This window comes from Balaenoptera acutorostrata, chromosome 2 (assembly GCF_949987535.1).
Source record: "Balaenoptera acutorostrata chromosome 2, mBalAcu1.1, whole genome shotgun sequence".
Taxonomy (NCBI): domain Eukaryota; kingdom Metazoa; phylum Chordata; class Mammalia; order Artiodactyla; family Balaenopteridae; genus Balaenoptera; species Balaenoptera acutorostrata.
In genome coordinates this window covers 164,807,591-164,820,633 of record NC_080065.1, presented here as the reverse complement: position 1 = coordinate 164,820,633, position 13,043 = coordinate 164,807,591, and the positions used below count along the sequence as shown (strand labels likewise).

The window sequence follows — 13,043 nt, the reverse complement described above, 5'->3', positions numbered from 1 at the left end:
GTGCAGCTAAGATCTTGCAATGCAGCTAAGATCCTGCAATGCAGCTAAGATCCTGGGGCTTTCCCGACCATGGACTACAACTCCCAGCATGCACCGAGCCCACCGCCCTGCCAAATCTCGCGTGAAATGACTCGGCCTCTGGAGACTTTATCGGGAAGGCTGTGGGCCGGCGGCCTGTGGTCCCTCCCTATTTGGTGTCTGGGGCCTTCTGTGTCGCCACGGGCACAGCGCCGCTCACACCATGGCTTGGGTCCCGAGTGCGCCACAGTCTCTCGAGAGACGTGGGTCCTCGGAGCCTCTTTAGTGCCGGAGCTCGGGCCGCAGGCGGCTCCGCGGCGGCGGAAAAACAGGTAACCAGATGAGCCAGACCGGACACTCCTATGGGCTCGGTCCTCCGCCGGTAAGGAGGGGCGTGCCCCCGTCCCCTCCACCGAGGCCCTGGCCCGGGCCCTCGTGGTGCCTCTCTCCTCTCCCCTTACTCAGGCTGAGATCTTTGCCGGACCGCTCCGTGCATCTCTCGCCCCGCCTTCTGGGGTCCCCCCGTGGGGTTTCTCTGTGATGATGCCCCCGCAGCCCCGGCACCGGGCTTCGCCTCTACTTTACCAGGCCGGCCTTGTCCTGGACCCTCCATTTCTCGCCCTTACCTCCCAAGCCTCCTACTTGCCTTGCCCCGGGGAACTTTCGGCTTGTGCCAGGCCCTGGCCCTAATCGCCTTAATCTTTCTTAACCTCGCCGGGTGGAAGAGGCGGTTGAGTCAGCCCAGGCGTTTCACATCCTGGTGGCATTGTCCTGTATCTTGTGAAGGAGAAGTCAGAGCTCTGCGGGGGAGGGGGGAGGGGACGGGCCCTGGGAAGTGGAAGGGGAGGTGTCGGGTCGGAATGCTGCCTGGACCCCGAGGATGGCCGACTTTGGTTTCTGCGATACTCTTAATGAGGAACTAACGATTTTGCCTTCTGAGCTTCATCAGGATAGAGGGGGGAGTGTAGCAAGCTGAAAAGCAAGTAACTTGGCTTTCTCGGAGCTTTGTTTGAACTCCCCTGTAAAATGGAGATGAAACTACCTGCCTTATAGATGGGCCACTTGTCTGTAACCTTGGACAAATCACTTCTGCTTTTTAGTTTCCTTTTCTTTAAATTGGGGATAAACAATGCCTGCTTTGCAAGGGTTGCTGCAAGGATTAAAACACAAGATAAGTGTTGTACAAAACCCTTATGAATATCAGTCAGTACTAGCAGCAAGGAATGAATTTACCCACTGTGGTTCCCTAGTCCCTTGCTGTGGGTCAGGTTATGTGGACGCTGAGCCCTAACTTATTTAGAAACGAAATGAGTATAGTATCTCTTGCAAGGTTGTTACAGGAAATACATGAAAGTACAGGAAGGTGTTTGGCAGACTCTGAAGGGCTGTGCCAATGCTGGTTGTTTGTTGTTCTCAGAACCTCTGGAATGGATGGACTCTTCCCGAGCAGCTTTGCTAACTTGCAGCAGCTGAACAATGTTCCTCATTAATATCTGTCTGTCAGCATAATCGTCACATCATTTCACTCTGGTAAGGTAACCTTTTCACTGTGTATGGTGTCTTTGTCATATCACAGGTGTTAAGATCAGTGACAGGTACAGTGAGACCTTTGACTTTATCCTGTTTTTTCTCCCTCGGCATGTTTGTCCCTGTTTTGTGCGTGTTTCAACCTTGTAACCAAGCCATAAAACTCTGTGTGCCTGTCAAAAGAACAGCATTGGAGCTATTCTTTGGTGTTCACTGTAAGAAAATGCCCTTTGTTGTTTTTATTAGGTGGCAGGGACTCAGCTCTGAATTCTGTATAGGAAAAGCACCTGGATCCCAGTCTTTCAATGGCTTCGAGACAACCAGAAGTGCCTGGTAAACTTAATTCTTTTTGGTAAAGTTATGTTTTGCCCGTAACATTTTAAGCTAGACAGAAGCTACTTTTTCTGAACCACATATTAATAGTAACTCTCTGCCATCAGGAGAGTATTTAGACTTAATAGATTGGCATCATTTAAATATTATCTTATTAACCACCCAGCCAGGGTGTGAACCCAAAAATCTAACTTGAAAGAGAACAGTTATTTCACTTAAGGGTATGACAGATTTGTCACTTTCCTACGTATCAAATAAAAATTTAGAATAAGCTGCGTAGTTCTTAAACCAAAATGATTAAACTCACCCCCTTTTTCTGTGAGGAGGAGATAGGAGGGTGGAAGGAATGAAAGTTTGGGCAAAAAGGCACCAGCCTGATTTCAAGGCACATTGAACTTAGTCATGAAAATGCTCACTGCAACATTTAGTGAGTCCTGGGTCTGTACAGGGCGATAATTTCTGGGTTAGTGAAGTCATTGATTCCTCCTTGGACTGTTTTAGTGGGAAGGGCTAGTGATTTTTAAAATCTGAATCGCTCAATTTTTGATCCTCAGTAAAGGATAGATGATAGTGCCTGTCTCTCAGGTTTGCTGTGAAGATCAAACATAAAATACATGAAAATGTGAGTTAAAAGTTAACGATGAATATACATTTACTGCCCAGAAAATTTTTTGGTCTCTATTTGTGGGACTTTATCTCCTAGTAAATATTAGCTGACTTTATTATTATTCTTAGGAAGGCTATTGGGATGGCTCTTCGGATGAGTCTTTAAGATGTTTTTGAAATTGCTCCCAAATTAAGTAGAGTCATAGGAGTCTTCCTTCTGTCTCCCGATAAGGATCCATCTCTAGTCTCTAACTTCATCAACTTGTGTTTTAGTTTGTCTTTCATTGTCGTCGTGATGCCCGTAAGCTCCCTGTAAGCATCCTGGCCGCAGGGTTGCATGCGTTAGGTTAACGCTTGTAGTGTGGGGAGCATGGAGTGTTGCGTGGAGGGTGTGAGAGCTGGCTGAGATCTGTGTTCCAGCCCCGACCTCACACTTGCTAGCGGGGTGTTGCTTAAGATCCATGCCTCAGTTTCCTGAGCTGGAAAAGGGGAAGAATATCTGCTTAATGAGGATTAGGAAAGATGAGGGATGTAAGTTCCTGGCAAGGAAGGGTACTTGGTAATTATTATTTGCTTGTGTGTTTGTTTTAATTGAGATAATTCACATACCATACAATTCAGCCATTTAAAATGAACACTATAGTGATTTTTAGTATATTCACAAGGTTGTGCAACCATCACCACTGTCTAATTCCAGAACATCTTCCTCACCCCCAAAAGAAAACCTTGTCCCTTTAGTAGTCACTCCTGTGGCTCCTCCCTCCCCCCAGGTCCTGGCAACTACTAATCCTCTTTCTGTTTCTATGGATTTGTTAGTAATTGTTATTAATCATAATAATAATGGTAACTGCTTGGCCCTCTTGTTGTTTACATGGAATGTGTTTGCTGGTTTTGGACTTCTTGCCAAACAGGTTGATGTCTTGGAGAGTGTGATTGTGTAATTATAGCAACAGGATAATGTCACACTGAAGGCAGGATCTGGACGTTAGTTCTGCTCTGAAAGGATCAGCAAACAAACAAAATGAACTTTGCTCCGTGGTCTGGCAGAGCTGAGTGTGCCCTTGAGGTGGGGAGCCTGCGTCACTGGGGCATTCCGCCAGTCCGTTCCGGTGGACGGGAATGGCAGGATCAGCTGGCAGTGCTTTGTGAGAACCCTTGTCAGTAGCTTCTGTGATGGAAATTGGCTCTGCCGTTTAAGTCATATAGAACATTCGAAACTGTTCTAGATGCTGCTGGACAGCATATTATTTGACATATTTCTTGTCATGGTGCTCTTGTTTTCTTAGGTGAGGTAGTAAAGACAGAGGATTTGCCACCTCTGGGCCTTCATTTCCTCATGTATAAACTGGGAACAAGATTTCATGTTTTTTTTTTTTTTTTTTGGCCATGAGGCTTGTGGGATTTTAGTTCCCCCAACCAGGGATTGAACCCTGGCCCTCAGCAGTGAAAGTGTGGAGTCCTAACCAGTAGACTGCCAGGGAATTCCCAAGACTGCATATCCTCAGTTTTGCCTGAGTTGAGAGTCTTGGGATTGCCACGGGCTTCTGTGGCCTAAAGAATACAAGCTTTGAAATCAGATTGGTTTGGGTTTTGATTCCTTACTGCACTTTGAAGTTATGTGACCTTGCTCAGGTAAATTGAAATTGAACTTTGGTTTCCTAATCCATAAAAATGGATTAGGGCTGCTGTGTGGGTTAAGTGGAGAATCCAGTGTCAGGCAGAGAGGAAGGAATTTGTAGTTACCTTACCTTGACTGGATTAGCTCTTCCAGAACGAGCTATTCTTGCTCTGTTCCAGAATAAGAGTGTTTCAGAGCTTCCCTGCCTACAGATTAATTTAAAGCTACTGGTATGTTCAGCTGATGAACCCATCCTGACAGGTGTGTCTGTTCTTAGCTCTTGAGCCTAGTGGGCCTCTAGGCAAGATGTCCCTGCCCATCGGGATGTACCGCCGGGCATTCAGCTATGATGATGCCCTCGAGGACCCTACGCCCATGACTCCTCCTCCATCGGACATGGGCAGCATCCCCTGGAAGCCAGTGATTCCAGAGCGCAAGTATCAGCACCTCGCCAAGGTATCTGACCCCGCTGACTGCCGTTGGCAGGCCCAACCCCTTCGTTCTCCTTCCTCTGCTCCAGAAGCGGTCAGCGGCTCCTGACACCCATAGCATTGGGCAGCCACCAATCCCTGTATATGTTATGTTTTCTGTAGAGTTGGTAGGCCTTTTTTCCTTTTTAATTCAAAACTAGAACGGCTGTGTCTTCTACCTGAAACACAACCTCCGCATCCCCTCTCCTCCCCGTCCTCCCCACCCTCGTTTCCACAGTATTAAATCCAAGCTCCTTAGTCTTAGTCTGGCTCTGCATGGTCCAGGTCCTGTCTGCGCTCCCTCCCCTCCGAATCCACCCCCCACCCCCCGTGATCCAACCATGCAAGTTACTTAAGATTTCTTGTACTTAATAGGGTATTTGAGGCCTCTAAGTCTTTGCTTCTCGCTGCTCCGATTGCCTGGAATGTTCACAGTCCCCATCCTATCCTCGTACTTCATCTGCCTGACAAATGGCATCCTTTAAGTCTTAGTTCAACCATCTCTTCTGTGATTTTCCTCCATCCTCCCAATAAGACTATCACCCCTCCTTTTGAGGTCTCCAGTGTACTGTGGACCCCTGTTACAATCCCTGTGTTACTTCATCGCCCTCCATTAGCTTCCTGGGGGCAGGGGCCATGTCTGATTCGTACTCCATCTACAGTATCTAGCAGAGGACTTGGCATAAAGTAGATTGCAAAAAGATGCTCATTGAGTGATTAGAAATTGGCTCTTTCCTGAACATATGCTGTGCTTTTCCTCATACTGTTCCTCCTGCCTCAGATGCCCTTCCCCACTGCCATCCAATGTGAGAGCTGCCTCCTTTGTAAGGCCCTCCTGACATGCACACACGTACCTCGTTACACACTGATCTGCTCTACAGCCATTTTGTGCAGTTGGGCTTCATGGGTTCTGACACGCTTGTTGCAGGCTTGTTTCTGAAGCCTGTGCCTCCTGACTGCAGGGACTGTGTCTCTCTTGCCTCTGACTTTCCAACCACTAAGAATGCCAGAAAGGTGGTCCTGTTGCCTGAATAAGCTAGGCCCACCCAGTTCAGATGAATCCTTTTAAGCTGCAGCTATAGTTTCGCTGCACTTTGAGCTGTGTGACAGCTAGGTCCTGACAGCGAGTACCAGTAAGCAGCTGTCTAAGCAGACCTGGGTGTGAGCCACCTAACAGTCTGTGCACCAGCTGTGAGCTCGGGCTTCACCCCTGAGCCACAGTGTCTCTGTGTGAGAGATGAAAATACTTTGTCATGGAGGTGCCGTGGGGATTAAATAAAAGAGGACTGCAGGGACATCCCTGGTGGCGCAGTGGTTACGAATCCGCCTGCCATTGCAGCGGACACGGGTTCAAGCCCTGGTCCGGGAAGATCCCACATGCCGTGGAGCAACTAAGCCCGTGCACCACAACTATTGAGCCCGCGCGCAGCAATGAAGACCCAACGCAGCCAAAAATAAATAAATAAAGTAAATAAATTTATTAAAAAAAAAAAAAGAGGACTGAAAGGCCTGGCACATATTAGGTGTGGAGCTGATGTTGTGACTCCCGGCTCCCGGCTTACCTTGCCTTGGCAGAGCTGTATGTGATCCTTCCTTTCTAATGAGTGTAGTGTCCCCCCCGCACCCCCCCGCCCACCATTAAGCTCTCAGAACAGGGCACTCCTTGCTATGAAAGTGTCCCCTACAGCTCTGGGGCAGTCCCCTATATCAGTTATCTACTGAAATCTGACCCAGTCAGTTGTTGAGGTGGAAACATTTTGTGTAAAAAGTACTGGCAGTACTAGGGGGAGAGGACCGCAGCAGCCTGCCTGTGATGCCAAAGCAGCAGACTCAAGGGACCGGAGCAGAAAAGAAGCAAGGCTCCTGATAGTGCTTGGGAGGGCAGCCCACCACCCTCTTCATTTATGAAGGCTGCCGCTTGCTTCTCTAGGCAAAGAATGGGCTTCCAGTTTTCTGCTGTGTCCCAGCTGGAACAGCTGACAGTTTGGAACAACTGGCCTTTCTAAGGAGAGCTCAACTTGACTCATTACATGCATTCTTTTGTTTGTTCTAACCATCCATGCCCTAGGCATCCATGTCTCAACCATCAGCCGTCTTCCAAGTGAGAAAGCAGAGGTTCAAGTTTTGCTCGAGTAAGGTCACAGCTGAAGAGTTTAAATCCTGTTTTGTAACAGGGATACAACATTTCAATACTTCCTTCTACTCCCCTCCTTTCTGACCATCTTTCTTCTCAATTCCTTTGGAGAAGTAGAGAACAAAGAGTAAACCCAGTCCTCTGCTTCCAGTTAGTCCTGAGCACGGTGTCAGGTGTTTAGATTAAGGAAGGCAGCGTGCTCCAGCTCTCTCATGTTAAAGCTGAGGAGCTACGTAGACTTTCTGGTTTGTTTTAAAAGACCGTTATTGAACCCTTAGAGCAGTGGTTCTCGAAGTGCGGTCTCAGGGACCAACAGCATCAGCATCACTTGGTAATTTGTTAGAAACAAAATTCTTGAGCCCTACTGAATCAGCTCTGGGTTGGGGCCCAGCAGTCTGTTTAACAAGCCCTCCGGGGGATTCTGGTGCTTGGCAAAATTTGGGAACCATTTAGCGAATGCAGTGATTAATTAAGCAAAAGCAGGCGTGGTGCTTGGTACACGGTCAATGCTTAGTAATAGTTGTTTCTTCTGTATCCTTAGGGGCATAGTGTGTTTTGGACAGACATAGTCTGGAAAGATAATAGAGCTCAGAGCTTCAAATTCTGGCTCTCCCACTTTTATAAATACAGGCTATTTGTATAATGTCATATCTTTTGTCACACTGGATAATACATATCTAATTGGGTGTGGACAACCAAGCCCCCCTTCACGTATTTTCTCCTGTATCTGATTACTCCCAGAGGAGTAAGTTGAGGCGTGTGACTCCCTTGTCTGGCTCAGGTGCCTCCTTGCCCCTCTTGAACAGGTGGAGGAAGGAGAGGCCAGCGTCTCATCCCGTGCCCTGCCATCGGCCACTGATGGTGCGGACAAGGTCCCCGTGGTGAAGGCTAAAGCTACCCATGTCATCATGAGTTCTCTGATCACAAGTAAGCACTCTGCGCTCTCAGAATAGAGTGAACTGGGGGCGGGGAAGAATTTAGGCTTCCTACAACTAGCTGGGGGGGTTCTGCAGACACACCTGCCTTAACCTGTCCTAACCCAGCCCGGCAGAGGTCAGTCTGGCTGCTGAGTCATCACCAATGTTGAAGCTCCATTTAGGTAGAAGACTTGCCCAACGTTAAGCATCTCAGTTGATTTAGGTGCACTCCCGATGCTTCGTTGCTACAGCCTTATTTTCCCATATCCATCAGCGTGACCTTGGGCAAGTTACTTAACTATTGAGGCTGTTTCCTCCTCCGTGAGGTGGGGAATCTGGCCGGCAGGTGGAGGGGAGGATTAGATGGCACCAGTGCTCAGTGGCCGGGAGCGGCTGCTGATACTGTCTCAAGCTCTGCTGGAGAAGGAGACACACTGAGACATCTCCCACCACCCCTGCGCTTATTTTTTTAAATTAAATGGCTCAAAGTTGTTCCTCTTTCTGGATCTGGAGGCAAGATTGGTGCCTCAAGTGTCTTTGGTCTTAAGAATGTGTGATTTGTGGTCCTGATAAGACTGGAAACAAGAGAGCTTGAATTTAAAAAAAAAAATCTTACAAGTTAACTAAACTTGTTGGTTCCGGAGGGCCCTTCTAGTTGCTTCTAGTGGGAAGTTAACAATTATTAGATACACAGCTCTGCTTGTCAGCAGCAGCCTCTGCCAGGGGCAGGGCATGTAGAGGTTCTCTTTAGTTGGCTCAGTTTTGATGTCGGAAGCCCTTGTTTATCTGCTCTGGAGGGCATCAGTTAGTCTTGGGTAATTCCTGAAGAACTCACCCAGGAACCAAAAGTCCAAACTCTTACTTGGACTTTTTCTTATTCACACATAAATGCACTGTTTGAATCAGCAACTACTGCTTGTATTTTGCAAGCTTGAGAATGTGTCCTGGCAGTGTTAGGAAGCTTAGTCATTGTTCTTTTAGAACAGTGTAACTTCTTTATTGAAAATAGAGTTTACTAACAGTATAGAACATTATAGCGCCCCAGTATATATTACTATCACTCACTTATTTGGCTGAGTCATTTCCACATATATGCATATTTTTATATAATTGCAGATTTAATAGACAAACCATTCTATCAATATTTTTTCAATTAATATTACGATGAACTTTTCATGTTGCTGTAGTCATAAATTTTTTAAAAAAAGCTGCATTTAAAATCCTGGTATTTTAAATACCAGGTACCATATTCATTAAATCCTTTCCTGCTTTTAAAATTTTCAAGTGACTACCTGGCAAGACTGAAAAACACCTTTATACATTTAGTGTGTGTGTGTGTGTGTGTGTGTGTGTTTCCTTTGCTTCCATTTCTGTTGGAAATAAACTAGTCCCTTAGAAGGGGAATGACTAAGTCATAAAGGACATCTGGCATCTGGACTTTTGGTCCTCAGCTGCCACATTCTTGTACATGGGGGTGTATTACATAGTATGTGTACAGATTAAGCAAAAATTCCACTGTCAGTCATTCCCAGGTGCAACTGACATTGATGACAAGATAATCGGGTCAGACTGCTCTGATAGTGAGTTGAGTCTGCCTGCTGTGCCAGGCACTGTGGTGGGCAGTTTCACACACAGGAAACATTGGATCAGTAGGACCTTGGTTAGTTCAAGGCACATTCTCTCTGGTTTGGATCCAATTGCTACCTTGGTGCCGTCTGGCCTAAATGTGGCCCATTTCTCTTTGGTGAAGATCTTAAAGAGGGTGGTGAGTATCTCTGAGGAAACTTTATATTTGGAGAACTTGCACTGTTTCTGAATGAATGTCAGCTGCCTTCTCCATGTTGCATTTCTGAATACAAAGAAAATGTCCTAGGGTATAAATGAGAGGAAGGTAAGGAGTGTTTCCCTGGAGGTTATCAGGCTGTCCCTTTAGGAGTAACCTGCTCTTTAGCTTGGTGTAAGGGAAGGCTTCTTTCTGCTTAGGCCTCACGTGAGGTTCAGAATTCCTGCTACGATGCCTGTCTGGGAGAACTCTCCTTCCCGGATGGCCAGTGTGTATGCTCTCGCTCCCGGGGAGAACAGTGGATATCTGTGTTCATCTCCCCCAGTTTGTGATGGGAGAGGGGGATGGGCATGACTGTCATCTCCTCTGTTCCCAGAACAGACCCAGGAAAGCATTCAGCGTTTTGAGCAACAGGCAGGGCTGAGAGATGCTGGCTACACACCCCACAAGGGCCTCACCACCGAGGAGACCAAGTACCTTCGAGTGGCAGAAGCACTCCACGTAAGCTTGTTTCTTAGGAACTTTTAAAAAAACAAAACCCTCATCATTCACAGCTTGAGGTGTGGCTGTGGTTTTGAAGTTACCAGCTCAGTGAGTTGGGGGTGTGGAGAGTGGTGGAAAGAGGCTTGAGCGAGGAATTTAGAGCAGGTTTAGTCCCCCTTGTGGTCGCACTTTCTAGCTGAAAGCTCCCGGGCTCTTAGCCTCGTTGTTTCTGCTTATCCATCTGTAAAGCTTACTGTTTCCCTTACTTCTGGTTCGGAGGGTCAGATGAGATTCTGAGCTTACACAGGTGATATGTGTGAGCACATTATGAACAACAAAGCCAACGTGGGTCACTGTGTACCAGGGTGATCGACTCTGAGGGCGAGAAATGGGAGTCAGGCAACCTCAACAGAGGTAACGCTGGCTAGAAAGGAATGTTATGCTCTATGTTTAATTTTTAAAAAAGTAAAATAAATATAGAATTGGGATGTTTTTGCTCTTTCATTTTTAAAATTGGAACGAATGGAGAATTTTCAGTAAGGTTAATAATGACCAAATAATTGTATGAATAAAATAAAATAGTTTCAAATGATTTTCTTTCAGGGAATATCACTTTATACTTAATAGTGCTTTTAAGATTTATCATGCACTCATGCTCACTTCATCTTCTTCTTAATATTCTGACATAGATACTATTATCCATGTTTTATAAATGAAGAAACTGAGGTCCAGGGTTATGTATTTAACCAGTCACAGTACCTGAAATCAAGTCTCCTGATGCCCTGTTTCCTGTTGGTTTTTCCCCATACTCCAGAGTTGCCTGAGAATCTGGCTCCCGAAGGGGCTCACAAGGAGGATCATGATATACAATACATGGAGGAGGAATAGTTGGGGGTTAGCGGCCTGTGGGCAGGGATGTGAGAGGTTGTGGATGGCTGCATTTTGTAATGAGTATCCCGGATGATGTTTGCACACTGACCTTAAAACCACTGCTGTGGCGGGTCAGGGTTGGCTTGGTGTCCAGCTTAAGCTCTCAGACAAGACAGATCCTTCCAGAGAGGGGCACTGTCAGCCTTTGACACTGAGAACTTTCCAGGGTAGGTGTCAGTCTGAATTCCATTTGCACAGTTCACCCCATATAATGGTGGAACTGAATCTGGCCCACCTTCTGCATCTTGGCCATAGGAGTAGAACATGAGGATGGCTGAAATGCCAGCTCACGTAACCTGATATGTTGAGTGTTGAGAAAATTCATCACGGTCATTTGTTTGAAGTATAGCCTGGGCTGAGCATTGGTGTACTGGACACGGAGCACGGATACCGTATGGAAGCCTTGACCTAGGAGCAGTGAGAAGTAGGCTTGTCTCCCCTGCTAGACTGCTGGTCTGTCTGTTAGATGTCTGTTTACAACGCTGAGGGCAGCCGGAGTGACTGGTTATGGGAGGGAAGGGCTGCACAGAGGGAGCGTTTAGCCGGAGGGGTTAGCGGCCGAGTCTTGGCGCTGAGAGGCTGGGGATGGCGGGGTGTGCGCGGTAGGAGCGGCGAAGAGGGCCCTTGAGGAAGGCCCGCCACTGGGGTTCTGGCTCCTCCACTTACTGGCTGGTCAATGTGGGACAGTCGAAAGCTCTGGTGTGGAATTAGCGCAGAGATGTTCGAGATATGCTGTAGAATGAATACATTTTTTTAAAAGATGGAACTCTATCTAGTATGGCAGAATCAAAGGAATATCTTCCTATAATCCAAAATTATTCCACCTATTAATGTTTCCTTTTGCCTGAAGTTAGTGTGAACCAGGTTGTTTATACCCAAACTTAGCTGTTTTGTATTTGCTGTGATTTTTAAAAAGCCTCTCTTCTTACCCATCTGAGCAGAAACTAAAGCTCCAGAGCGGAGAGATAACAAGAGAGGAGAAGCAGCCGGCCTCCACCCAGTCCACCCCAAGCAGCAGCCCCCACTCGTCCCCTAAGCAGAAGCCCAGGTGAGCCCTTCCTGCGACCCCCACCCCCAAGCAGCCGTGGGCTAAAGCAAAGCTAGTGCCACGTCCAACACTGGGAGGTCAGCCTGTGGCTTCCGAGCCAGGAGCGGGAGCTGACGGTCCCTAGTCTTGGCGTGGGACACTTCTACAGGTGTAGGAAGAGGATGTGTTACCATGTGTTTCATTCTTTCTCTTCCAGAGGCTGGTTCACTTCTGGTTCTTCCACAGCCTTACCTGGCCCCAATCTTAGCACCATGGATTCTGGAAGCGGGGAGAAAGACAGAAGCTCGGCAGATAAATGGAGCCTCTTTGGACCAAGATCCCTCCAGAGGTCTGATTCAGGTAAGGCAGGCCCTTCACAAAAGAGAGCAGTGTGGCGGGCATTTTACCATGTATGTTGGTAGCTGCTTACTAATTTTGAAATCGTTTGCTCTGTGGTTTACTTCTGTAGGAGGTTTTGCCATCCAGGCCTACAAAGGAGCCCAGAAGCCTTCTCCAATGGAACTGATTCGCACGCAGGCCACCCGAATGGCCGAGGATCCAGCAGTGTTCAAGCCACCCCAAATGGACATCCCAGTGATAGAAGGGAAGAAACAGCTGCCGCGGGCCCACAATCTAAAACCGCGGGACTTGAATGTTCTCACACCCACTGGCTTCTAGAGCTCTTTCTGTTCCAGGGACTCTGGATAGAGATGTCTTGAGCCCAGCTCCCCTTTACCTTGGCTCTGACATAGGAAAAGTTTCGTTTTCTCTTTTTAAAAATCTCTCAAACTGAGGCTAGAGCTGGTTTTTGAGAAACATTAGTGCAAAGCTTGTCCTTGTGTGGAAGAAGCCATTTTGTACTGCTTTAATTTAAAGTTAGACTAAACCTCTGCAGTGATGTATGGGGACCTCATTACCTATTTTTGTATCATTTACCCTACACAAGAACTTTGATCATTACTAGGTAAATAATGTTTGTGTTGTTCCAAAACCAAGACTTCTTGATTCCTTTACCACTGTCCATGTGCGCATGGACAAATCATGGCGTAGAGGCGTTCACTGACTAGTTTAGACGACCTTGGCCTTCTTGGCTGTGCTGGCACTGTGTGCTCCAGCCTTGTCAGTTATGGGGACCCAGGATCTGTTTGAGATCTGGGTATAGTTAGGAGCCAGCCTTGGCAGGGATCCCCTCTGTTT

At 47.2% G+C, this 13,043-nt stretch overlaps 1 protein-coding gene across 4 annotated transcripts; it reads left to right on the top strand.

Moving 5' to 3' along the window:
- The first annotated feature begins 210 nt into the window (after window positions 1–210).
- KIAA1191 (KIAA1191 ortholog) lies at window positions 211–12,646 on the top strand. Of its 4 annotated transcripts, none has more exons than XM_007169723.2 (9): window positions 211–350; window positions 1,436–1,548; window positions 1,792–1,878; window positions 4,380–4,558; window positions 7,513–7,633; window positions 9,783–9,907; window positions 11,761–11,867; window positions 12,064–12,206; window positions 12,316–12,646. In XM_007169723.2, the coding sequence occupies exons 3-9, from the start codon at window positions 1,851–1,853 to the stop codon at window positions 12,522–12,524; spliced, it is 912 nt and encodes a 303-aa protein (XP_007169785.1). In that variant the 5' UTR covers window positions 211–350; window positions 1,436–1,548; window positions 1,792–1,850; the 3' UTR covers window positions 12,525–12,646. The 4 variants fall into 4 exon arrangements, with proteins under 4 accessions (XP_007169785.1, XP_007169787.1, XP_007169786.1 ...); XM_007169724.3 differs by having other exon boundaries at window positions 264–400; XM_007169725.2 differs by lacking the exon at window positions 1,792–1,878.
- Window positions 12,647–13,043: the final 397 nt, after the last annotated feature.

Bases quoted from the DNA above. Each gene is read 5' to 3' on its own strand.
- KIAA1191 (XM_007169723.2), top strand. From the start codon at position 1,851: ATGGCTTCGAGACAACCAGAAGTGCCTG. The intron at 4,559-7,512 runs GTATCTGACCCC...CCTCTTGAACAG, and splicing joins AGTATCAGCACCTCGCCAAG to GTGGAGGAAGGAGAGGCCAG. The intron at 12,207-12,315 runs GTAAGGCAGGCC...TTACTTCTGTAG, and splicing joins CCTCCAGAGGTCTGATTCAG to GAGGTTTTGCCATCCAGGCC.